This window comes from Pipra filicauda, unplaced genomic scaffold (assembly GCF_003945595.2).
Source record: "Pipra filicauda isolate LSUMZ 115617 unplaced genomic scaffold, ASM394559v2 scaffold265_size1292809_pilon, whole genome shotgun sequence".
In the NCBI taxonomy this organism is placed as follows: Eukaryota; Metazoa; Chordata; class Aves; order Passeriformes; family Pipridae; genus Pipra; species Pipra filicauda.
In genome coordinates this window covers 1,174,396-1,201,251 of record NW_024104382.1, presented here as the reverse complement: position 1 = coordinate 1,201,251, position 26,856 = coordinate 1,174,396, and the positions used below count along the sequence as shown (strand labels likewise).

Genomic DNA, 26,856 nt, shown 5'->3' with positions numbered 1-26,856 from the left:
CCAGTCCCAGGCTCTGGACTGCAGGGACTGAGTTACACTCAGCTGAGATGTGAAGACAGTACATACAGAATTTGACATCTTAAACAGGTCTCAGGAGCAACCTTAGTAACATAAGAAGCTCACTAAACGTAACAAACTACAACTTAAATGCTTTCACCCGAATCAATATATATTTATCTTTAAAGCAGCACAAATTAACCAAATTCCAATGTTCTGATCCAATCCCCCAAAATATAATATTTTTGTTTGGGGTTTTTTTTTTAAATTAAACATTTCCAAAGGAATCTTTATTGTCCAGCTTTTGAATCATCCTGTCAGAATTACAGAACACATTCATCCGCCCACACAAAAGATTATTCTCTGCTATGACCAAGGAAAGTGTCCTACCGGACTAAAAAGTTAAGGATGGTGAATTTAAAAGTGGAGTGTCACTAAATGTGTCAAAGACAAGCCCCCCTCCTAACCCGCAGGGGTTCTCACAGCGACCCTGCACACAGCCCCTTCCAGGAAAACATACCACGAGAAACCTTCAGGGTTAGAAATACTTTATCTCTCTTAATAGGTAAAAATACATTTCAAGTCACAACGTTGCAACTCCCACAGCACCGTTCAGCCGCAGTCAGTAACTCCTGCCCTTGCTCAGCCCTGGGGAACTGGATCCCACAGACTGCAAAAAAAGGCTTCTGAGGTCGTGGGGAGAATCACAGCAAAACCCAAAGAGAAAGAAACCTCGGTATACCTAAAGCTCCATATCCATTTCTGCATTTAATACTGACATGGATCCCAAAGATACCATAAAGAAAATACATCACACACTGAAAAAAAAATAAAAAAAACAATGGACAACATAGCATTGAAAAGACATTCTCCAGCATGTAAGTATATAGATATATATCCCATATCACATTTAAACACTTAGTCACGTGTTCTTGTGGTCTCTTGCATAATAGTATGTGCTGCTAAGATGCTTTAATTATTCCAAGCCAGCAACAGTCACATTCCAGAAGGAAATGAAATTTCAGCTGCTGTGCAATCACTACTGCAAGGCTCAGTGTTGTCTGTAATGAAACATTCGTGGAGGATTTCTGTAGTAAGTTCTGTGGAGACAGGGAATTCCAAAGCGAGTTACAGTAAAAATTCAGGTTTATGTTCTCCTTTTCTAGAAAATTGTGAATGCCTGGGTGTGTGTAAAATTTGCAGTCGAGACAAAAAGCATCTGCAGCCAGATCACAAAACTGAACATAACTGAAGCAAATACACGTGGAATTCAAAGGCCTGAGGAGCACTTTGGCACATGTCAAATAGCCAACACATTTGTTCTTTCACTGAAGGGCATTTACTCCTCTATCATATGAATGATTATTATTTATTCAAAAATGTTCCAAAAGACTTTTCCACTCTTCTTTGCACAGCAGCTTAAACAAGGACAGAGACTTTTTTTCTAGATTACAATTTGTAAAATACTTTAAACTTTCATTTTCTTTTGTAAGGAAGCAGTACTGTAATGCCAGTATTTTCAGATGTTCATGGAGAAATCTGATACTTGTTATTAATATATTTTCTTTGTTAAATACTTACTTCAAAATACCCCTTATATCAGGCACAAACCCAAGAGTGTGAATTTCTCTTCACAGCCTTAGAAAATGAAAACTTTTTACTAGGACCTAGATGAACTAGCTGAGCTAAAACCCTGTTACTACGCTCTTCTGACACATTACTCATTAGTAACAAAATATCTTTTACTTTCTATTAAGATTTATTACTTTAATAATAAAGCATTTTATTCTGCTCTCGTCTCGAACGCAATACAGCAAGTCCAGCATAAGCTGTGAGCTCATGTGAATGAGAAAATTCCTATTTTGAGAGAGAACTTTTAAGCCTTCAGTCACTTTGCCTGAGCTGTCACCAGCAGCCACTGAGCCTTTCCTGTCCTGTGAGGGCCCTGCCACTGCAGCCCAGGCCCAGAATATTTCCTCTATACTGCAGGAAAGGCAAGAATGACTTCATTTAAATAAGTAAGGGTAAAAGCTAAGGGTAAACAAAGCCTTTGTGCTGCTTTCTGAGAGCTGGGTGTCTTTACTGATAGAGATTTGTGCCTGGAGCACCTGTGTGTCAGGGAACAACTGCACAGTTTCCAAAGCAAAAGCCTGGAATGGGAGAAATGCCTGTGGTACTTCTGCTGGGGGCTGGAAGAATGGGCACAGCTCTGCCCTCGGCTGCTGCTGGTTGATGGAATCCCCAGGTACTGAGAAACTGTCACTTCTAAGAAAGGATGAAGCTGTTTAAGAAAAAAATCAATGTCTGGCTTCATCAGAGAATTGTTGGAAGTAAATGTCTGGCTGAGAGGGTGACTCTCAGCACACAGGTACACGAAGAAATAGAGAAACAGAGCTTTGCTTTAGCATGTGCTGCCCACTGGCAGCAGTGCTGACAGTGTTGAGGCCCATTCACAGCCCAAGGAAACAAGAAAACACACTGGCCTTGAGGGGGTTTGGTTTTGGGTTTTTGAACCAACAATAAGGTATTTCTTCTGTTACAAAAGCCTCAGAATATTATTTAGAAGCTGGCAATCCCAAACCAATCAGCAGGAGAGTAGACTAGAGTTCCATGGTGCCAAAAGATTCAAAAACAGGCATCCCTTTGCCCACTTCCCACTCAGAAAGAAGCAAGTAACATTCCCACACTTGAATTTGAATGATCTTGTGCCATCATCAGTTGCAAGTAAGAATTGGCTCCTTGTTTTCAGAAGTGTTTCAGAAGACCTCAGTGACAGGCAGGAGTTCACTACATTAAATTAGGTGCTCCCAGGTCCTCAGAAGGTCTATTGACACCAGGTGTTCCCAGCCTGTGCTCTCCAAAGAAACTGGTGTTTGCCCAACTGTCCAACACAGTCTTGCAAAAAGCTGTTACAGCACGACTTGCATCAGCTTCCACCAAATGAACAGATAAATGTAGGTGGGACTTCACCTTCTGAATCCTGAGAACAGGAGGTGCCAGGAAGAGCAGGGAGGTCCCTCCTGGATGCAGAGGGCAGTGCTGATGGCACCCTAACTCACTGCCCTGAAGGGAAGTGCTCTGCACAGACCCTCACAGCCCTCACACAACCTGCACAGTGTGCTGGCACTAAAGAACACGTCACCAGCGGTGCCACAGCCGTGTCTACACAGTCTGAGTTACTCAGCTCTGAGTCAACTGAAGGACTAACATGGTATTTGTTGATCTGATGTCACTTAGGCACTTATTCACACGGAATGTCTGTCCAACATCGAAGTCACACGTTGCAAGGAGTGCAAGACGGTGAACATCAAAACTCACTGATAATTTTCCATTTAGAAGAGCCAATTTTTCTTAGGCCATCTCTCTAACAGATTCTGCCTTCTTGCTGTGAATCCTGTCCAGTTCCATCCATGCTGGCACTGGTAAGACAAGAAACATCTGTTCCCTCACGTATCTCAGCAAGCTCTGAGTTTCTGAAGAAATCTGGCTTGGAGCTGCCCAAGTGAGATGGTCCAACGTGAGGCCCCGGCTGTCACTCTCCAGCACAGTTACAGGGACACGGCCACCAGCACCCTTCCAGTTTGGTTCTTTGAGGATGGCAGGAAAAAAAAAGGTCTGCAAGTTCTCTGTAGAATTGTTCTCCATAGAATTGTTCTCCATATTGTCCAGGGAAAAAGACAAAGCTGCACAGCAGTGCTCTGATATCCTTCTGGCCTGCAGGATGAGGAGGATCACGGCTCAGTAAACACTGACATCCGAGGCAGGCACTCAGCTCCTTGCAGATGTCACATGTGACCCTGTGGTTCCAGCCTGTCTGTGACATTCCTGCTGCCAGAAGCTCCGGACACCCAAACACAGCACAGTCTGTCTCAGCAGCACTAAGGCAAATGCTCCTCGGGATCACCCCTGCAGTGCTTCACTCTGAGCACTGCTTTCACTTCACATCTACAAACGAGGGCCTGACACTCCCTGACAGACCAGGTAAAACAAACCTGTTGATGCTGACTCTTTTACTACATTTTCAGGCACTTAGTTATTATTTAAATCCATTAGCTAACAGGCAACTCATTTCTTTACATACAAGAGCTATGGCCAGGATGCACTTCCAGGTACCAGGAAGAACTGAAAGACAGCTGGTTCTGCCCTGTTCCTCCCTCAGTAAATTCAGCAACTTTCTTGACACAAGGCCCAGCTCCAACAGGCATTAACTAATACAAATACAAAACACCAGTCCTGATTCAAGTCACCTGCAGAATGTCTGTGGACAAACAGCTAAAAAAATTCTGTCATGTACAACACTGCTTAATATCACATAAGTCTGAGACTTCACTCTTATTCAGGAGTTTTCCAGTCTCTATAATTCAATTTATTCCTATCCCTGTAGGACCAGTGCTCTAAAAAGCACTCAAGAGTGACAACAGTTCTGGCTCTTCTCCCAAAGTTTTAGATCTGCTCTGTATGATCCTAAAATGTACTTAAACTACTACTTATAGAAAAATCCTCACAGTCCCACTATTTTATATTCTATCCTAAGTGTAAAACCTCTTTTTTTAAACCAACTACATTCTTCTAAAACAGTAAGCGCACAGTGACAGGCATTTTAAACAAGTACTTCTTATTTATTCACAATTTAGATAAAGTTTAAGGAAAGACAAAAGAAATACAAAGGACAACATTAAAATGAAAAGGAATTTTAGTGACTGAAGTGAGTTTCTACAGCCAGTGCTCTCCATACAATTCCAAGTATTATCCAAACACTGCAGATGCAGATTTCAAATAAAATCCCATTCCAAACCGCTATGACTACTCCCTTTGAAAATTAGACTGGGAGTGGAAGTTAGCCACCTTTATCTAGGAGTACACAAACCAGAAATCCTTTCAGTTTTGCCTTAAAGCCACATTTATCTTTTACAAGATGGAATCTGCAATACAATTTCAAGCAGCATTTTTCGTTTTGTCTGAGCTCTGCCATAAAAAAAGTCAACCTTCTGTGTAACAAACCAGCCTTTGATCTTGCTCGTGGACTATCTCAGAGCAGACTCACACTTGCAGCTTGGAGGTATCCTTGGAGATACTGCAACGCTTCTGCGTTCAGGCTGGTGCTCAGCATGGACAGAACCTGAAAGCACAGGACAGAGCAGAGGGGTCAGTGATACTCAGCCCACTGCCACACCCTGCTAATACACCTGATACAAGGTCAGACACTGAGAGCAGCAGTTACCCCTGGTGAAAGCAGCTCATCTCTCAGGCATTGCTAAAATCTTGAACAAAACAAAGATACCCATAGGGCGAGGGAGTTAACTGTGCACTCCACTTGTCTGATTTTACATGAGCTGCCTGAATTTCCTGAGTACATGCAATTGAATTAGAGACAAGCATTAGTTATAAGCCATCAAGTGGGTAAACTTTCATTTTAGAAATGGCATATTTAAGCTTACTGCTAAACTAAGTGCTGTGAAAATAAGGCCTTTCTAAGGTTACTAAGAAAAACAACTCACAAAAGCTATGTTCCAATGAAGAATAAGACACAGCAAGATCTTGCATTCTGGTTATGACCCACTTCATTTTGCTGATTATCAAACAATAGCAAAGAGACCCATTCTCACAGGGGCATTCCTTCTCTGCTGAATGCAGCATCAGGATGCAAGTGCACGAGTCACCTACCCTGCCTGGGCACGCTGTAGACAGTTTGTGAAGAGACTGTGCCAGATGGATTCTAGGATTGTTCACCATTTGACCTACAGGATCGTGCTCTTTTTTCCCAGCAAAGGCTAGCTGGGAGAATGCAGTCTGGTAGCCTGGAGTATCCTCGATGTCAATGAAGTGTTCCTCGTCAGGGATTGTGTCATCCTCAGGCAGCTCGAAGAGGCCAATGAGGGCCTGCAGCAAAGGAATCCTGGGTGTAGAGAGGGGAGGGGAACACTGGAGCACTTAAAATATGTTAGGACAGGCTGTATTTTACAAGAATGCTCCAAATTACTTGGAACCCTTTATAATTTAGCCTTTGCAGGTACTTCCTTAGCTACTGGAAGTGTAAATGTCCAAGGTAAGCTGGACTAGAACTGTAGATCTGTGTACTTTACAGGCACAAGGGAGGTGTTTATACTAATAGCATGAGCAATGTATTATCAGGGCAAATATTTATCAGGTCAAGTTGTCATGAAACATATCTAAGGAAAGCAATTCTTTCCCAGATTACAACTTTCCCCTAAGTACATTAAAAAAAAAGTTTTAGTCCAGGGATCCTGGACTGGATCCAGTTTTGGTCATTATATTCAGACTTCCTGATATCCTAGACTGCTGGACTGGCTTACAATCTTCCCAGATAGCTTTCCCCAAAATTGCACTCTCAAGCTAAGATATTACAATCTCTCTGTCAGGTTGTGAGTATTTCTCAGGTCTCCTGACAGGAACAGTTACAAGTCAAAACTGGGTCTAGCTTTTCAGAAAGAACACAAGCTGAAAGAAAGTAGTGTACTTCCTTAAATGGAGCTCTAGCCAGCCAAATCCATGCTATCCCCATCAAAAACATCTCAAACCAGTTCTGGCATCTACTTTGAAAACACACTTTCACTTGTGTGGTATGAAAAGCCTAAAACTCAGCCTCACAACAACAGTGGGCTTGAAGAAATCACAACAGAGTTTATTTGAAGGATCTGTTTTGGTGAAAGCTCATATTTCCAAAAACTCCAAGAGCCTCACCAGCAGAACCTGAAGAAGTGTGGTACCTACCACAGCTTGGTGTACTCTGTGTCCATCATGGGAGGACATTCTGTTAATATTTTTGTAATGCCAACAGCACAGATTTTCTTTTCAACTTGTCCAGACACTTTCTGGATTTCAGGAATTATAATTTTCTCCAAAACCATTCCAAACATCCTATTATGAAATTGAGAGAAAAAGTATTAGAAAGCCTTATCAGCCTCATGGTGAAAGAAGAAAACCAGAAACAATATGAATCGCTGGGAAACAGAGAATATAAGATAATTTGTTAAGATGCTGCCCTGTTGCAGTAGACATTTGCACATACAACCTTTTTACAAATGATAAAGACTTTTTATGACCTGCTTAGGAGATCAGTAACTTGAACTATCAATGAGGAACTGTGGGCAGAAAATAAGAAAACTTGCTAGACAAATAAATGAACCACAAAAGGAGAAACATCTGGCACAAATTAGTGACAAACATAGTTTGCCAGTTCGGCTAAAGAGACAACTCCTTCCTACTTCAAAGATAAAAATTACACAGCAGTCTTAAATACAACCCAAACAAACAAAACATACTAACTTTGGCTGTATGCTGTCAAATATCTCCTGCAGAGCTAATGCCCCATATCTTATGCAATACAAGTTAATGAAGACGAGAAAACCTGTAACGAGAAAAAGCTCAAATTAAAACTCAACATGAAAACAAAAGAATAGCTTTAGAGTCAGCAGCAAAATACATTCTAACAAGTTTTTCAAGGGGATAGAAACTGCAGCCTTTATAAATGTTCACTTCTAGTGAAGTACATAAACTTGCTGCCTTGAAGTTGGCCTAAAAACTGCTGATCTTCTCATGTATCACAACACTTAAAATGTTAAACACTGAAAGCATTGCTTTCATTTTGTTTGTGGAAGACCATTGTGAGCAACCTTGTAATTCTTGCTCCTATCAGGGGCATTAACCAGATTTTACAGGATTAAGTAATCGACATTGTCATACTGATGAAAATATTTTAATGATATTATCTCTACACAAATTACACAATCTTCTTCTCTGTGTATTTCAGTAATTGGTCGCAGCTTTGCCAGTTTAACGTAAAACCTTTATAAATAACTTTAGTCATTTAAGGCAAAAAATGACACAAAAGCATGGAGTATTTCCCAGTACTAACAGAAACTCCACACAACAGTATTGCTGTGCTGTGTGAGAGGGAAAGTTTGCTGCTATTAGTTGGAGATTAAATGGACACACTTTCAAATAATTAACACCATCACACAACACTAGCAAAGGAAGAGGACTACACAAGTCTTGTCCCTTATTTTAGTTCCATTATCTCCATTTTCATGAAATAAGTGTCACCTGCTGTGGCGACTGCCCCTTATGCCCCGCCCCTTGATTATAGAAATAATTTGGAGCAAGTCCCTGGAGTCACCAGAACCCCTCCATCCATGTACCCACAGGACACTTGATCCATGCAGCTGCACACTCCAAACTGCTGGTGTCACACTGCAGCTTTTCAGAGCCAGGAACTTACTTTTGATAAACTTTGTCGTTTTGGAATTTTGAAGTCTTTGGAATAACAAAATGAAGATCTGTTTCCTGTACTGGTCAACTGATTCACTGGAAATTTAAAAGAACAGTTATTCAATTCACACTAGATTTTACTGACGTCACTTCACAAAAAAAAATTGCATAAAATTGTTCAAATCTATTTGACTGATAAATGTGACATTTTTGGTTGTGAAGATTAACATTTGGCATGATTGTACACTTCATAAATAAAGTCTACAGAAGTTAGTTTTGAATATAATTTGAACTCATACTCACGGAGGCATATGCTCGATGATACTGTTTAAAAGATAAAAGCCTTGATGATCATTAGCTTTAGAGGCAATCAACTTCTGGAACACACCTAACAACCCAGGCTGCAGGAAAAGCAAATATAAGACTTTAGACAACTGTTCTTCATATGTGATCTACCAGAAAGTTGGCCCTCACTATCTAAGACATACACCAAGGCAAAGGCGTTCATAACCTAAACCAGGATTCTGTCTCTGCAGTTGAGGACAAGGAAGACACATTTTGGCTCCTTCTCACTCACTCTTCTCAAGACTGCTCTGAACAGATCCCCTGAGAGTTCTCATGGTCCACACGAAGCAAAGACAAGAAAATTGTGCAAACTTATCTGCTTGCAAAAACTAAGTGCAGGAATTTTCCATCCCAGCTGACAGAAGCAGGACAGCCCAGGATTCATCTTACCCACGTAACGTAAAAGCACCCAAAAAGCTGCATTCAGAGCGTTTGTCTTTCTACGTGAGCACCACTAATGTAAAGTACAAGCCCAAACTGTGCACGAGTCCAGCTGCTGACTGAAGCACAGCTCCTCCCAGCTGCCACCCTCCCACCCCCGTGGGGAGGCAGGGGACGCACGATCTTGTCGGCGGCGGCGCTGGCGATGGTGCTGGCCCCCCGCTCCAGGTACGCCTGCAGCAGCCGCACCAGCGGAGGGATGTTCCCTGTCCTCTCCCAGAGCACTGGCTGGAGCAGGTGAGGAAACAGTGCCATGTAGGATGATGGGATTTCATTTTTATGCATTTCCAGAAGTAAGGACATCACTTGGAACACATACGGAATGAACTCTGGAAGAGAAACGACGACATTTACCGAGTCAGACAACACGGTCACTGTCACTTCCCAGGAACCACATAGCTACTGACTGAACCCACAATAATATGATATTAACATGAGGATTCCAGCAAATAAAACACTGGAGAGATGTATCACTTCCCAAATTTAATTATTCAAAAAACTGGCAAGCATTGTATATATTCACTTTCTATTTCCTCTACCTATTAATGCTTCAGAACACAGAAAACAAACCACTAGAAACAAGGCAATATAATTAAGTAGAATAATAAGAGGCTTCGGAGTAGTGATGGCTAGATATTTTAAAACCACAATTTGATTCAAAAATAAGTGAATGCTGTTGATGGACCCTACGGAACAACCCAAACGCTTTCGGACTGTGAAAGTGCTGTGTCCTCCCCTGGACCTTCTGTGCTACAAAAAAAATCCTGCCATGAGGTAAATCCCAGCAAGCAAGTGCAGTAAGAGAGCCCAGGCACTCCCTGCTGCCATTACCTTGCACATCATTCTGCAGGATCTCAGTGAACACCAGGAACAAGGCCTCCTCAAAGCTCCCCACGGCCTCCGGGTTCGCCTTGCACGTTATCCTGATCGACAGGCAGATGGACTCAAACATGTAATGGTTAAAGTGGGGCTTGCTGGGATTCTGAAAGCAAGTTATAAACACACAAATCAAACCAAACTTCCAACTAAAGTCACTTACTTGGCTAAATGTATTTTTTAGTCCGACTGAAGTCTAAAGCAGCATTTGGAAATAAGGATACTTATAACTGCTTTATTAATATGCTTGTGACGTTAATTGCAGAGATAAAAGCAAATGTAAAAACCTTCAGAGCATAAAGGAGAGCTTTTTTAATCAATATTTTAAAAACATGTGTTTTTCAGAAGCTCTATATAAATTAGCAAACAGTTAAAATATCACAAAACAAAAACTGGAAAAAAATTATTTTTCAATCCTCTAAGTGATCCTCCAATCAATTCTGTATTGAACACTTCTTATATGCTGCAGCTGAGTTTAAACTATACAGAGAAGTCATTTTTTGGACAGTTGATGAAGGCACTCTAAGGCATTCCCTAATGTTAATGGTTAAGAATTAGCCCAGCCTTAATAAAAAACTAAGAGATTTTTACCCACCAAAACCAGGAGGGCAATTTATTTAATTTAATCCCACATTTCAATGCCAATATTTAATATTAGCTTCAGAAGTTTCACCGGTAAAGAATAACAGAGTTGTGAGAAAAACAGATTATTGCAATGGTGGCCTGTGCACAAGCAAACATTCATACCACCACAAACTAGCATTACAGAGTGAGTTCATATTCTGCTTCCAAATTTCACATGAGAGCAGGGGACGATGATTCGAAAGTATGTCCCGAAAGGAAGGCAGTACCTCACTGGAAGACTGTTCCAACTTAGTTTAGTCAGAAAATACTGAACTCCTTACAGTATTCTAACAGAACACCACCAACAAGGTATACATAAGTCTTCAGTAAGACTGCTCTAAAACACAAAAGGTGACCCTTTTGTTCTGTTTCTTTACCTTACTGACAGCCAGCAGTTTCTGTGTGAGCTGTGTGATGACAGAAGGGATGTATGGAATTATGGATTCCTGTAGCAGAGAAAAACTCCTCATGATGGCTGCAAATAAATGGAAAGTATTATCCTCTGAAGACAAAATACACTTCTGCCATCCATCATATGCCTAAATCCTTTACCTTTTACTGTTAAATAGGATCTCTAGGAATTGGGTACAGTAAGAAAGAGGAACTGCTGCAAGAACAATCAATCTATAACCACGACAAAGGATAAAACAAAGCCTCATTATTCCCATTCCACAGACTGAACACAGAAGATTAAGCAACTTTGCCAAGACCTTCACCTATCCTGGGCGAGTCTCAGATCTCAGCATCCAGTGAGCCATGACCAGCTCTGTGCTCTCACTATCCATGACCAGATCCCCTCATGACACTGCCCAGGTAGCTATCCTGACTACAGAGACTACCACTTGAGGAATAATTTACCACAATACCATTATGTTTAGTATTTCTCTTTGGTACCATAAATTTAGTCAAAGATGACTTGATACAGCCTGGTGCGTAACTGCAGGCTGCGTGGACCTCCTCAGCATGTCTGCATAAATTAGGTTGTGCAAATAAAAGTGTCAGGAGCCTATGACTATAAGCCCTTGCCTCAAGTTAACAAAGTTATTCTTATATTGCAGAACTCCCAAGGCATTTACCTTTCATAATGTATTCATTTTCAGAGGAGCCAGGAAGCGTCAGCGCTTTGAAAAGGTTTGTTAACAGCACTTCTACAAACGGTGCCATTTCTGCAGCTGTAATGCTGTGAAGGCAAACAGCTCTTTAATGATGAAAGACAGCCACAAACTTCAATTTGTGATTGAATATACTGTAATATGCTGTATAATACTGTAATACCACTAAATGAAAGATCCCCTACAGACATTTTTCACCCTTAATGCACAAAACCTATGTAGCAGTGACTGTATTTCTGCTTGAAAACTTACAGGGTAGTATTATTTGTCCCCCTCATGGTAAACAGTCTTTCAAGAGCATGGGCTGCATAAGTATGCACCACAATACTTTCTGCTTGGAGGTGATTGATTAGGAGAGGAATAGACACCAGCAGTTGTTCCTTCGGTACCTACAAAAATATAGCAACAAATTGTACATATGTTAAAAAATACAGATGGTCCAACACCGGAGCACAACTGAGCCCGTCAGTGACACACAGAGCTTGGCAGAGGCAGGAATCTTGGAAGGCTCCTCCAGTGCTACATCACACCTTGACAACCAGGAGGTGCCTGTTTCTCTCATCACTTTCCCAATGGTGCATTTCATTAACAGTAAGTGCAGGTATTCCTAAGGGATATTTCCCTTCCCATTTTACTTTGCCCTTAACGGGCACTTGAAGAATATCAAGCTTTAAAAAAAAGAAAATCATGGGTATTTCAAAAGAAATTAATAAAGGTGATCTAAAATTTAGAAATAATAGTCAATATATTTTCTTACTGCACCTCACAAATCAGAAAAGGTAAAGGACTAAGCTGCTGTGCTCTTTACCATCCACTGCAATGATAGGAGCAACTGAGCATATTTAGACTCACACTGACTTGAAAAAGTCTCAGTGTGTCAGAACTAAGCAGATAAGATGTTCAGTGTTCCCACAGCATATGGAGAGCATATAGACTACATGTTAATTGGATATTTATAACAATATCATTTACTTTCTAAACTAAAAATTCAGCATGAAGTGCTATATATGACTATCAAACACCTGTTGAATTAACATATGGCCAAGTGTGATAAATTAGGCTTGGCAAGTATAAAGTAACAAACTACAGTATGTTTTTACCACAAGAGTAGAAGAAAAACTTACTTGGTTTCTAAATATCATGATATATTTGATACCATCTGCTTTTAGCACAGGGAATTCATTCACTGAAATAGAAAAACATGCAAACTTTGTTGATACTTTTCATACAAATGTGATTACTGAACATATATATAGAGGTGGCATTAAGTCATCATTTTCCTCTTCAAAAATAGTACAGACAATGTTTTTCTATGTTGTTTAGTTCCTGCATTTCTGTATGGGCACTGTTAGAATATCAGTTTTGGTACAAATCACACCCCAGTACCATTAAGAGTAGGGTCCAACTCTTTCAGATGAAATTTCCCCTCCTGGCCCCAAGTTTAAAAGCCCCCAACTACACATTTTGAGACAACTCACTATGTTTTGAATACAGTAAGATAATTGTTGAAGCATAAAATAAACCATTTGCCTTAAATCTGGACATGCATAACCTCACATAACCCTGAGCCAAGTGTTAACAGCCTCTGCCTTGGAGATCAGGCTGATACAGGAGTGCTTGAAACTTCAGGAACAGTGGTCACTGTCAAGGTTCTGATATGTCACAAAAATACCATATCAAAATTAACATTAACTTACCAGTAGCAGACTTTAAATCAGGCTGAATGTGATTCACAAAGAATTCTGTCAGATTAACAAGTTCATTGGCTTGGGTTATTCCATGCTGGAAAAACAAAAAACAAACCAATTCTATTTTTAGATGCTGATATCCAATTAATTTTCTTACTCATTTTTATGTGCTTTTAATAAAAGGAATCTAAAGCATGCATGCACATGAGGAGATTGTTGAAACTGCATCTTTTGACAGAGTCATCCAGTTTCTTTTGCTTAATGTTTTCAGTGTCTTGATTTCAGCTGTAGCACTTCTGAGGTTCAAAGTTACCAGTTCTGAGTTGAGCAATAATACCACATAACAATAATATGCAGCCAAAATTTTAGATCAACAACACCAGTATCTTAGTACTTCTTTTTGTGACAGGCTTTTTAAAAAGGGGAAGTTTAGGACTCAAAGTCCAATTGTGAATTAGAGCAGCAAAATAATGACCACTTAGTTTTCTCTTAGAAAAAATGCAATGTATTTTTAAACCAAGATTTTCAGATGGCTATTTTCCAATGAAGTGTTCTAGGTGATCTTATCCCACATTTACCACTAAATAGCACAGAAAAGGATGCACAACTTTGCAGTTTCCCAGCTGCTAGCAGGCTGATTCCCAGTACACATCACTGTTAATAACTACTGCTGGGCAGCAGAATACACCTGGCTTCAGGAAAAGACTGAGAACCTTCAGCACAATTGCATAAAACACTGTACAGTGTGTTTTACTGTGTCTTACAAAGCCACTGAGCTCTGAACTGTGAGACAGCCTTCAAAATATGTATATCAAAATTTGTTCTGCAGGACATTTGATACAATGCTCCTGTTTCCAGATACAGGTGTGGCTTTTCAGTGTCTCCAGGTGATTAGTTGCTTTCTCCCCAAAAAGTAATGAGATTCATTTCCAGCCATCATTACCACTCACATGCCATCTCAAGTAACAGGAAACATTGGGAAATATCATGACAAGAACTCAAGAGCACCTAAATTCCTTCTAATCTGCTGAACTCTTATGATCATCTTCTATAAAGCTCTATTTGCCTTCCATGGCTTTCAGATTCTGGCTCGGGGTTGGCAGAGCTGAGAGGTTCCAGACTCGAGCCAGTTTTGTTTCTCTGTCTGGCTGATCCCACGTGGTTGTCAGGCCTGCCCACAGTCACACCAGGGGCTGACTGTGCCCTGCCTTCCTGAAGGTCAGATACCACCACATTACCAACTGGCACGGGATTATATGATGGACAGCTTTTAATTCATCAACATCACCCACTGACCAGGCAGTTACTCTCATTCTGAAGCAGCTTAAAATGAACTGTAGGCTTCATCTACACCATGATATCTGAATGTGTACAGATTACAATGACGAGAATGTAAAAGTACCTTCTGTGTTTGAGCTTTGGATGCCAAAGACGTAACAAGGTAAATAGCTGCATCTTTGTGCTTCCAGTTAACAGATGGATTCTTTGCATATTCTTGCAGCATAGAATTAACATATCCAGAAAAGATCCCTGTCACAGGTCCTTCAAAAAATTTGCACAAGCCTCTGACCAGATCACAAGCTGCTCTGCGCCTGGTGTCAATATCTGCATGAGAACCAAAGACTCTTTGGACACGGGAAAGCACGCAGCTTTTCATGTTAATAAACACAGTAATCAAAATATTAACAGACAGCTTCTCAAATTACAGTCACAGCCCATGTTAATTATTGCAGCCCTCCCCACTGATGTGTACACACACACCGAAGTCTTTACTCCCTGTCCCAAGAGGACTGTTTGCACACCCAGAACAGACACCCAGCCATGTGTTCACAGCTCCCCTGCCCTGAGCAGGGCACCCAGGCTCAGGGGATGCTGCTGCCCTGGCACCCTGCACCCAAGTGTGCTGGGTTTAGCTGGGAGGGAGTTAATTTTCTCCCAAGCAGTCCATATGGTGCTGTGTTCTGTACCAGTGACTAAAGCTGTTGGTAACGCCCAGTGTTTTGGCTGCTGCTGAATTGCTCTGTCACAGTGTCAAGGCTTCCTCTTCCTCCTGCTCTGCCTTCCCAGCTCATAGTCTGGGGCAGGCAAGCAGGTGGGAGGGGACCCAACCTGGGTAGCTGATCCAAGCTGACCAGAGGGATACTCCATGCCATATAATGACATGCCCAGCAATAAAAACTGAGGGGAGAGGGTTTTGGGAGAGGTAGCTGTTGCTCAGAGCCAGGCTGGGCAAATGTCTGCTTGTGGGTGGTGGTGAGTCATTGACTTCTCTCCTCTTTTCTTCCTCTTTCTTTCACTAGAACTGTCTTTATCCATCAGTCTTCTCACTTCTGCTCATCCCACTGTAGCAGGGTGGAGCACGAGCCAGCTGCTGGCCCCCCACACCTGTAAGGACATTTTTGTAAAAGAAACCCAAATGCCAAAAACAAGCAAACAAAAACTCTGTTTCAAGAGAGGAAAAAAAAAAAGGTTTTGTGGCCTTTCATTCAATTTAGTGACAGAAAAAACAGAAAGAAAGCCAGTCAATTCAAATGCAATAGAGGATATTTAAAAAGTAATCTCTGAAGAACACAAATACTTCCTACCTCAATTCTGTTTCAAAGCAGAAGGAGCTAACAAATAAAAGCTTTACAAATACCTAAAAGGCAGACAATACTGGATAAGAATGATAAAATATTTTCTTGAAAAAAGTTCAAAAACATATTCCTTGAGTTTTGTCCTCTACTCACGATCCAAATAAGGAAAAAGCCCTATAAAAACACTGTTCAAAACAAAGACACTGTGACAGGCATATCGTGACAGCAGACTTGATCCCAGACTGGAGAAAATCTCTTGGGGGGGTGGTGTGTGGAAGCCTTCTCAATTTCAAAATAAAGTTATAAAAGCTTCAGTAAATATTTAAAGACCAAGTATTCTTAGTATAAATCTGTGGATTACCAGATCCTTCCAAATCCCTTCTTATATATTCTTCAGAATTATCTTCAAATGCTTCTTCATCAGCCGCTGAAAATATAAAATACATAGAAGTTTAAATGCTGAGGTCTCTGGTTTTTATGTAAAAAGGTGTATCATCATCAACTTGCTAGTCTTTCCAAGGACTGTTCTGTAACATTAACACAAATTAATCAGAAATATCCAGCCAGACTAGACTGTTAAGCTTGTTCCTGTCCCACAAATTCTTTCATACTCATGAGCCAATGTACTGATTTTTTTTAAAAAACCAAACCCAAAACCTCTAAGACATATTCAACACCAGGTGTATTTAAAAAGGCTTCCAGAGTAACAGACTTAAGAGAGAGCAGCTCCTTATCACTGCAATACACCTTCACTGCATTTTAAATACTAGGATCAATATGAGCCCATCCAAACCTGGAGAACTAGACATTACAAGGCCTGATATTCCTGCCTGTTTAGGCTCCTTGAATTATTCTGATACTCACTTTAAGCATGGAAATTTATTGCTGGCACATGACCTAGACTTCCTACACTGGGATTTCAACATGAAAAATTAGGTATATTTATACAAGTCTACAAACCCCACAGGACACTCTGCTGCATAAACTTGGGTTTGAATCCATCACTAAAGTACACAAGAGGGAATCCTCGATTCTTAGTCCTGCAGAGCAACTTGTCATTTTGGTTGTGCTCTCGAAAACTTAAGTCTCCAAAAGTTACCTCTAAATTCCATATTGGGAACAATAACTTTTTCACAGATGCTTGTCAATGTATTCTGGTCTTCAAACAGATGCTTGTAATGTGGTCTTTCACAAACTGAGGCCAGAAACTGGATTGCATTACTGACCAGCTGCAGCACCACAAACAGAACACAAAGCTTTAGCATGACTGATCAATTTATAATTCATTATCAAACTTGACAAGATCAGCTTATAACAACTCACCAAGTCATATTTCACCTCCTGGCCTGTCGTGACTAACAGATTCCAGATTGCTGTTACAAAACGTGGCAGGTAGGGCTGGAATTCTTCATCATATTTTTGAGCATATAAAGCAGCATTATCACAAATCTGTGATTTCAAGAGCTCCAGTAATCCAGCTTCCTCTTCATCCTCACATAAAACAAAACTAAGAACTTAAACATCCAAACTTCAACATTACTTCAACATTAAAAGTATCCATATATTTAAAGGGATTTTATGGTGTTCTAAACAGGTGAAAGAAATCCCTTTCATGTACCTAAAATTACTGTATTTTGCTGGTCTGTACCCCAACTGCTCTCCAAGTCATAAATCATACCTACATTTCAAATCAAGGTACTATGCACTTTAAAACATTCAGACCCAATAATTTACATGAAATTAATTGACAAATGTAATAGGAAAAAGACAACACAAGGCATTGAAAAAACATGCTTAGAAGACGTTATATTGTGATACTTTAAATTGGAACAGTTGTAGTTCCCTGCCCTTCCCCAGATCAGCACAGATGTTTGTGGAACCACTAAGTGAATTAGGATATTGAGCTGGAGTTAAAAATCATCCCAATCAAACAACACCCCAGTTCTGTGTGCCCCTTTCCCCTCCACCCCCACCTTTCAGCTTTACCATCTCTCCCAGTTCAGCTGCACCAGTGTCTGTGCTGGGAGCAGGCAGGAGAGAAGAGCAGCAAAGTTTCTTTTAGCAGGTAATAAAGCACAAGATACCCTTCACATGCCTCCCTATGTGCTGTCAAGAAATGTATAGATTTGTTTTGGCTCTGTCAAGTGGCAAACTACTGTGCTGTGTCTGGAAGACCAGCACTCAAAACGCAGAAAGCACGCACAAAAATAATTTGAGTTTCGATAACTTGGCATCATCTTTCACCAGGGAAATTACTAATTCTTAAGTCAGACAAAGATAGCAAATGCTAGAGCACTCAGGATGTCCTGCCCTCTGTGTTCAACTGGTTCAGGTTGTTTAGGATACCCTGTTTTCTAGAACACTGTGCATGAACCAGCTGAGGCACAGAAAACCTGAGCACTGTGATGCCAATGTTCAGGTCACTTCAGCAAATGTCCTCGAAAGGATCGACTCACTGGCAAGTATTTCTAATTTGATTTCTGTGCACAGCTGGGCTATACCTACAACTGACATACAGCTTCAAGAAGTGGATCTCAAATTCCTTAGACAACAGAGCAACTTCTCTTAAACCTCATTATAGCCATTCTACTCCCTTGTTTGCCCAACCAAGAAAACATTGCATTATTCAGAGTTAGACACAAGTTTGCAGCCAACTCTCTCCCCTACACAGAGGCAAACCAGGAGGTTTATGCAGTACTTACATCAGTCTGCAACAGTTTGTTATCTAAGGTTAAAAGACTATGAAAATTTGTCATCCATGTTTCCATGTTATCTTCAAAAAACTCTGGAAGATCCTGTGAAGGGAAAGCATAAATCTCCATTTTAATTTCTGACTGCACTGCTTAGATAACATACCTACACTGTAAGCAGTGCATCCACCTTATAACCTACTGAGGGACAATAATCTGAGGAAAACAATCTTCAAAGTGAAACACTACTCCCTCCTCCTCCCAGATGAAACCCCCCCCCCGGCAAACGCTCTGGAATTATTTCCAAATAAACTATTTGCTTGTACCCTAAACAGCTCATATTTTTATAACAAATGAACTTTATTGCCTCCTACTCTCTGAACAAGAGAGCACAAGTCCCTTTTAACTCCAGCTTGTTCTTTTGCCCCCTGTGGAAGCACAGCCTAAGGAATCCGGGCATGATCACACTTCACAGACTCATGTTCATGCTGAGACACTAAACAGATGTCACCTAGCAAAGGAGCTTTTTGCCATTTTCCATATAGCACATAGTTTAGATCTGATCCCAAACCCTAACACCCCACACTGCTCCCAGAATTACTTCCCACTGCAGCGGAGTTACTGCACGTAACAGCCTTTCAGCTACAGGACCAAGTTCCTGTCAGCACAGACACATTTATAAAGGAGCACAGTGAGTACAAACTCAGGCATTTGACTCCTGCCTCTCCCAGCTCCTATTCAGGGCCCCCATACAACCCCTCCTTGTGGTGACACCAGCTCAGACTCCTCTAAACTTGTGTTTAGATAGGGCCAAGCTAACGTGTTAATTAACCCCGGCCTTCCTGTGCCCTTACTCCAGTGCTGATGCACTGTTGACTGTTATTTTTACCATAAAGCATGGCCTTAAAGGCTGCCTCAAATGAATTCTACAGTAGGAGCATAGCAACTTCATGAGATCAAAGCAAAACCATTAAAAAGAGATTCACCTGAAAATTTAAACTATAGAACAGCTTCGCAATTAGAATGAGAGAGGAAAAGAGAACCTTCAGGGCACTGGCATCATTTGCATGTGTGCTGCAAAGTTCAATAGTTGCCTAGAAAAAAATGCAAGATCCAGTCAAGTACAAAAACCACATCAACAAAAGATATTGAAGTGTCATGGGACTTTCTTGTTTGTTTAATCAAAAAATACAGTTATTTCTCCTCCCCTCATCAATCCTGTTAGGTCTCACTTCATGACTTCGGCTTGAACTTCATTAACAGCTTCAAAACAACTATTCTTGAGTTTTAATTTTACAGCCACCCACAAAAAGCAATTCAGAACATTAAACTTGTTTTAGAAATGATTCAACAAGAAATACCTTAAAGAGATTTGTCAAGGGTAAAGCAAAGGCATCAAGAACAAGTTTGATCTCTGTCCATAACTCATTTGACTTAAATTCGTGGCGGTACCTGACAAGTAAAACACATGAAAAACAGAATTCATATTTTACATTTATTACCAAATTAACCCACCCAGAATTATTTTGTTTGTGCTGAACTTCGAAACAAATACTGCCAAGTAAACAAGAACTAAACAACATAGTTCAAAACCATGCAAGGCGTACAATTTGACAAGCACTTAAAGGCGTATGCAGAAGTCACAACTTTGTCAATCCCCAGTGTTAAGTCTAACAGCTGAACAGAAGGTTTACAACCCATCCACAAACCCCCTTTTATTGCCAGCACCTTTTAAACAGAGAGTGAGCGGTGCGAAGGACCCCGTTGATGACGTGGAAATCCCCGCTCTGGAAGCGATTCACCATCTCTGTCAGCAGGTCTGGCCACTTCTGAGGAAAGTCTTCCCGACCAATAATACTGATGGCATCACTTAACTGCAAAGGAAGCGCAGCTGTCACGTGGCAGAACAGCACGGGAATCACAGCAGTGCCAGCTGCTGCAAACATCCCAGGAAATGCTGCTTGTTCTTGTCAGATGCAAAAACCATTGGGTTAAATATCTACTACTTTTCACCACAAATACAAAACCCTCACTTTAAGTTCAATGTGTACACACGGTCTCACTTTCTAGAATTACTGTTCAACTGCCTAATGCTAGAACTTGCTATAAGATTATACAGTCATTATCTTAAAAAAATACTAAAATAGGTAAAAGTAGCTATAACGATATACTCCAAGTTATTTAGATCAGCATGAGCTCACTGGTAAGGGAACTGAGCTCTGCAAATAACCAAAGCCTCTAGACATGCTTTGAATACTCCCAGAGTCTCATGGATATAACCAGGAATTGGCATATTACCTGCTTTTGAATTTGTTCTGGGCTGCTAAGCATCAAGGGCACTATGTTGGCTTTAATGGCTATCCTGTCTGATTCACATATTTTGTTTGGTTCATCCTCAACCTAAAATGAAAACAATAATTAAGTCATGAGCATATTCAGTATACTCCAGGCAATGACTGATGATCAGCATTTTCAGTAACCAACTGCTTATACTGATTTATGTAACTATTACATTGCTGAAGAACCTAAGAACCAGACCTGTTAGAGACACTGCCTGCAATGAATCTGAAACAGCAGCACCTGAGAAAAGCTGAAAGAAATGATGTCTTCCTGTAAAACTTTGAAACAATTTCTTCTAACTGTCCTAGGGAAGCCCCAAGCAGGGAGGCAGGACTCACTGCTAGGCATTTAGAGAGATGAGGACAGAGGTGGTGGAGTGACCACCAACAGCAATTCCTCCTAAGGAATTACTGAGGAGATTTTTCAAAGAAATGAAACCTTTTTAAAAGAAATGAAAGGCAGCAGACAGTATGTATTCTGCACATACTTCAGAAATAAATTAAACCCAGCAAGGTCTTCCCTGGCTCCAGCAGTGCCCTGTATATCTGCCTCTCCAGGCTTGAACAAACTGAAGTCCTTGAATAGGCAAAACCCTTTTACTGAGCTCTGGATCAGTGAAGTTCAAGGCTGCGGAATTAAACCCCGTGATCGAGGCGAGCCAGGCCTACGGCTGCATTTTCTGTTCAGACAGCTGCTCCTGAAACAAAAGCTGCAACTTTGGACAACACAGTGTGCTTGAAGCCACAGAGCAATCGGAACAGCCCTCGGGATGCACTCCCTGCACAGCATCTCCACCTACTTCACAACAAAACCCCCATCCTGAATTACATCAGCAATCCATAAAAAGAAGCCACTTAAAACTTCTTCCATAACAGAACGTTATTTCTACCTAAAATACACCACAGAAGATGCAGTTTGGGAGAAATGACTAAGAACACAGTATCACAGCAAGAAAGTTCTAGAAATGTCACGGCAGACTGAATGTGCTCATGTTATCGAGCACAACCAGGCCCAGGACTGCTCTAGCTCCTCAGTGTTGGTGTGATGGGGAGGGCAGAAATCACATGCCAATTTGGAAATAGGTACCAGCTAAGATGTAATGATAAAATATTCCAGTTTCTCTGTAGTAAAGAGACATCTGCTATTTTTCAGACACATACAAACAGTACTTTCAGTGAAGTACAACCAGTATCAATTAAAACCTCTCATCACTCAAGAAGTTCAGCTCTCAGTGCAAGACTTTCTACCATTAAATAAATTTCATGAATGCTGAAAGCTCTGAATCAAAAACACTTCTGTCCTCTTCAAAACAAAGGATAAGAAGGGATTAAACAGCAATATTTCTATTTGATCACAACAAATACTTCCAAGTGTTAAACTGGCAGGGCACCAAAATAAACTGTCCCAGACAATTCTGTGCTGCAGCAGAGAAGAGAAGCTGGTAACATCACCTTGAGCTGCAGGGCTGGCTGGGGATGTTTGTAACACCCTGACCACAGACAGAGGCCCAATGGGCCAACTTGTGTGGAGAAACACTTCATAATCATTCCAGTTCAAACAATATTAGTCAGTTAAATGAGCTTTAAATATTGTGTTTCTGCAAAATACTCATATAACATTAGAGAAAAATATTTGTTCATCATTTTATCACCCAGCTCCAGTTTTGCTTTAACAGGATTGACTCCAACAGCCCAGGTTTTAGTCCCTTCTTACTAAGTTACACCTTGACTTTGTTCTCTTAACTCTGCCTTTCCCAGAGCACAGACACACACACTGCTCAGGGTCGCTGCAGAGTATCTTATTGTACCCTCAAGGGATGATCAACTACTCACTAGGATACCTACAATTCTCCAGTTCCTTTTAATGTAATTCTTGAACGTTACAGATGCACAAACTTTGATGACATTTTCCTGTGATTTCTCCAGCAGCGTTAAGAGTAACAACGGATAGTTCTGGCTTCCTTCCACGGACTCGAGGAACTTCTCAGCTGCAGGGGAATATAAGGGGGTCAGCAAAAGCTGCTTTCTCTAATGGGAGTCCTACCACTCCTCAGATGCCTGTTTAAAAGAACCAACACACAAACACTTCCCCAGAGCTTCACAGGAACAAGCCTGACAAGAGGTGCCACAGCTTCTCTGCTGCGGAGCCCTTCCACACTCCTGCCACCACCAGCAGCTCTCAGTTCCCTGCAGGATGGGGAAATATTGCCTCCTCACCACTTGAAAGCCAAGAGAAATAAATCTTGGCTTATTGTGAACAGCAGCGCTGTTTTAAATAACAATGGTACCAAAAGAAAAATCAAGAATACAGAAAAATAAAATCACAAAAAGCAAATAAATTTATTTATATCTCTCCTTCTTTAGGTTTTTTGGGGGGAGTTGTTTTAAAAGGATACCAAGAACTTCTGCAAAAAGGTTATTGTATAAACATCCACAGGTTGGCTACACACAGACAGAAGAGCCAAAAAGAAACTGAACTTTTTTGATCACTCGTGAGAATCACTTACCAGGACGCCTTATAGCAGGATCTGGATCTAGTGTTTTCTTTAGATACTCAGTTAAAGTTTGTAAATTGGCATCACTCAGCTCCATTTTGGCAGAACCTAAAACCCACAAGTAGTTTTGTTACAAGCAGAGATCAGAAAATCTGTGCTAAAGCTACACATGTAAAAGCAGATCCCACAGAGGCCACACGTCAGCTCTTTCTGATGACACCTCAGCAGCACAGTCCCAGCCAGTGAAGGAGCCCCTGTGCACCAGGCACAGGAGACATCCCACTCCTCCAGCTACAGGTAACTGCTGCAGCCTGGCTTAGGGACCCCAAACTCCAGAAGAGGCTCACACAGCCAGCAAACATGAACCAGCCAAAAGATCATCTCCTGCCCATTCAGGACATCAGGAATTTGGTCTGGCTTTTCAGAACTGCTGTCAGCCCCAGAAACCTGCTCCTGGTTGAAAAAGGTGAATAGTCCTGCCCTACATAATTGTAAATAAAACAATTCAAAGTGTATTGAAGAGTCGAGGTTTGTTTAAAAATCAAATACTCATTATCAAAGAAAAATGTCAGAAGAAAATACTTTTCTATAAAGAGACAAAAGACTGTGTAAAGCCAGAGCATCTGTCCCCCCCATAAAATTAGTTAAGACTAGGGTGGAAGTTAACTCAAATGCAATACTTATTACAGAGTGACTCTGTGCAGTAAGTCTATAGTGCTCCTCTCCAGTAATCCTCCCACACACATTCCCATGCATACCACAGTGATATACTTACTTCACAGCTTTAATTGGAATAATTAATATTACAGTAACACTCCAACAGCAAGTTGTGCTTCAGTGGACATGCTGTTGCTCAGGACATCACCATCAACCCTGCCTGTCCTTCCTGCCACCAGAATCACAGTTCACTGCCTACAGGTGTAACAAGGAAGCAAAGATTTCCAGTTTTCCTCTGGAGTGTCTGATTAGTAAGACTGACTGAAATTCACCTGTCCTGTTCTGGAGTTGGTTTATGCTCATTATCAGTGCAATACTGCAAAGGCAGTGAGCTTTACTGACAGTTTTTACATCAGCTTATAGAATTTAAAAAGACAATAACGGTATTCTCTTGATTTAAATGAATATTAATGAGGAATTCAGATCCCAATATATATTGTACAAAGTAAATATCCCCCTTGGGCGTCCTGCCTCCCCTGTTTCCCTTCCTTCTCGGGGTTTACTTGTCCATAGTCTTGTTCACCAATTCACATCCACCAGCATGTTTTGACCTGTTACCTACGTATGCTTATTTCCTTCTCTTCCTCTAGGTCTTAATGTTTGTTTTCCCCTACAAAACACGTTGGCTGTACTTTAGCTGGAGTGGTACAATGCTCTCTGTCACGTTATGACACGTGCCTGCAGAAAAGGCCTCGGAGAACCCATAAAATGTGCTTAACGCATCACCCACTTTGGTCAATGAACGCCGAGCCCTGATGGAGAAAAAAACCCCAGTCGGGCCGAGAGCGGCCTGCCCGAGGGATCGCACCGGGAACGGCTCCCGCGACCCTGCCGAGGGTCCCGCGGGCACTTCCCGCTGCCCGCCCGGCTGGAGCGGGAGCGGCCGCGCCGCTTTCCCGCGGGACGAGGCGGTGCCGGGGCGGCCCGCGGCTCTCCGGGGGGGACCGGCCCCGCACCCTCCCGGCCACTCCCGGCCGTTCAGCCGCGGGCGGGTCGGGGCCGCTCCGTTCGTCCTGCCGCCGCCCCGCTGGCGCCGCCCAGTGCGGCGGTGGCCCCGCAGGCTGGCCCCGGGCCGGGCGGGCCGCGCTCCCCGCGGGCCGGGCTGTGCGGGGGCGGCGGGACCGGGCGGCCCCCGAGCCCTCACACTAACCCGCTCCCCTCCCCCTCCCGCCACCCCGGACCGGCAGCGGCCGCAGCCAATGAGGGGCGCGGGCCGTGCAGGCCCAGCGGCCGCGGACCAATGGCGAGCGGCGGGGGGCGGGCGGAAGGGCCCAGCAGGGTGCGCTGCGCCTCTGGCCGCGCCGCGGGCCCAGCGCCGAGCGCGGCGCGGAGCGCAGTTGGCACAGGGGCGGCCGCGGGGCCGCCGGTGCGCGGGGACACCCCAGCCGCAGCCGCAGCCGCGGGCAGCCCGGCCCGGCCTCACCTGGCGGCTCCCCCCGGCGGCGGCGGCGGCGGCTCCGAGCGCTCCGGCTGCGCTTCACATTCAAACCGCGGGGCGGGGGCGCGGCAGCGGCTCCGTGACCGCATCGCGCGGGGCGGTGACACCGCGCGGCCGCCCGGCCAATCAGCGGCCGCGTCGGCCCCGGGCGCGCCGCCCGCAGCCAATCCGCGCCGCACGCCCGCCGCCGGCCAATGGCCGGGCCCTTCCCACAAGGCCTCGCGGCGCCGCTCGCAGCCGCCGCGGTCCCGGCACGGCCAGGCCCGCTCTGGGAAGAGAGAGCGGGACACGGGAAATGGGATAGGGACACGGGGATATGGACACGGGATATGGGATAGGGACATGGGATATGTGATAGGGACACGGGGTATGGGACACGGGATACGGGATAGGGACACAGGGTATGTGATAGGGACACGGGGTATAGGACACGGAGAGAGCGGGACACGGGATATGGGATAGGGACACGGGGTATGGGACACGGAGAGAGCGGGACACGGGATATGGGACAGGGAGAGAGCGGGACACGGGGTATGGGACACGGAGAGAGCGGGACACGGGATAGGGACACGGAATATGGGATAGGGAGAGAGCGGGACACAGGAGAGGGACACGGGAGCGGGACGGGAGGGAGCAGGCTATGGGACAGGGTCACGGGACCGGGACACGGCGGGAGGAGGGAACGCGCGGGGGGTACAAAACCCCAACCCCCCGAGCCCGCAGTGAAGCCCCGGAGGCTCCGCAGCCTCTGAGCCCCCTCAGGAACTACAGGAGCAAAGAAGCAACGCTTCGTAAAACTTTATTGATTTATCACTTGATTAAAGCACGGAATATTATAACTACTATACATTGTATTTTCATGTAGAAAACTTTACATAGGTTTTCATATTATATAATTTTGGTATTCTGTCAAAACTCTATACATCCATTGGCAAGAAATGCTCTTTAAATTATTGATAGTAAATGCACTTAATATGGAGATATTAAAAAAACTTAGGCATTTTAAATATGTGAAAACATACATTTTACACAAATAAAGGTGCTGGACAAACTGAATTTACAGATTAAAGGGAACTGCACTTTATTGATAGAGTTACTATTTTTAATCTTTCTCCTTTAGAATAGTAAGACTGAGCTAAAATCTGGGGGGTGTTGGTTGTAGTGGACATTGTTTGAGATTGCTCTGTTTACAGTTTGGAAAGTGAGTCAGGAGACATGGATAACAAACTGCCCTAAAAACCACTTTTTCCTGGACTGTAAGACACAAAAGAATCAACACGAGGGGTGAT

At 42.7% G+C, this 26,856-nt stretch overlaps 1 protein-coding gene across 3 annotated transcripts; it reads right to left on the bottom strand.

The window, feature by feature from the left end:
* Positions 1 to 528: 528 nt before the first annotated feature.
* On the bottom strand, positions 529 to 25,631 carry CSE1L (chromosome segregation 1 like). 3 transcript variants are annotated; one of them, XM_027751875.2, is made up of 25 exons: positions 25,553 to 25,631; positions 23,425 to 23,520; positions 22,763 to 22,905; positions 20,877 to 20,978; positions 20,307 to 20,452; positions 19,940 to 20,030; positions 19,565 to 19,672; positions 18,591 to 18,683; positions 17,212 to 17,379; positions 16,988 to 17,117; positions 16,250 to 16,315; positions 14,715 to 14,917; positions 13,322 to 13,406; positions 12,749 to 12,810; positions 11,877 to 12,013; positions 11,589 to 11,692; positions 10,890 to 10,987; positions 9,844 to 9,994; positions 9,133 to 9,341; positions 8,530 to 8,627; positions 8,237 to 8,322; positions 7,285 to 7,366; positions 6,730 to 6,876; positions 5,662 to 5,893; positions 529 to 5,116 (listed from the first exon to the last, which is right to left on the bottom strand). In XM_027751875.2, exons 2-25 carry the CDS (start codon positions 23,507 to 23,509, stop codon positions 5,027 to 5,029), a joined length of 2,916 nt encoding a protein of 971 aa, XP_027607676.1. In that variant the 5' UTR covers positions 23,510 to 23,520; positions 25,553 to 25,631; the 3' UTR covers positions 529 to 5,026. The 3 variants fall into 3 exon arrangements, with proteins under 3 accessions (XP_027607676.1, XP_027607680.1, XP_027607678.1); XM_027751879.2 differs by lacking the exon at positions 25,553 to 25,631 and adding an exon at positions 24,808 to 25,175 and having other exon boundaries at positions 4,670 to 5,116; XM_027751877.2 differs by lacking the exon at positions 25,553 to 25,631 and adding an exon at positions 24,188 to 24,209 and having other exon boundaries at positions 4,670 to 5,116.
* Positions 25,632 to 26,856: the final 1,225 nt, after the last annotated feature.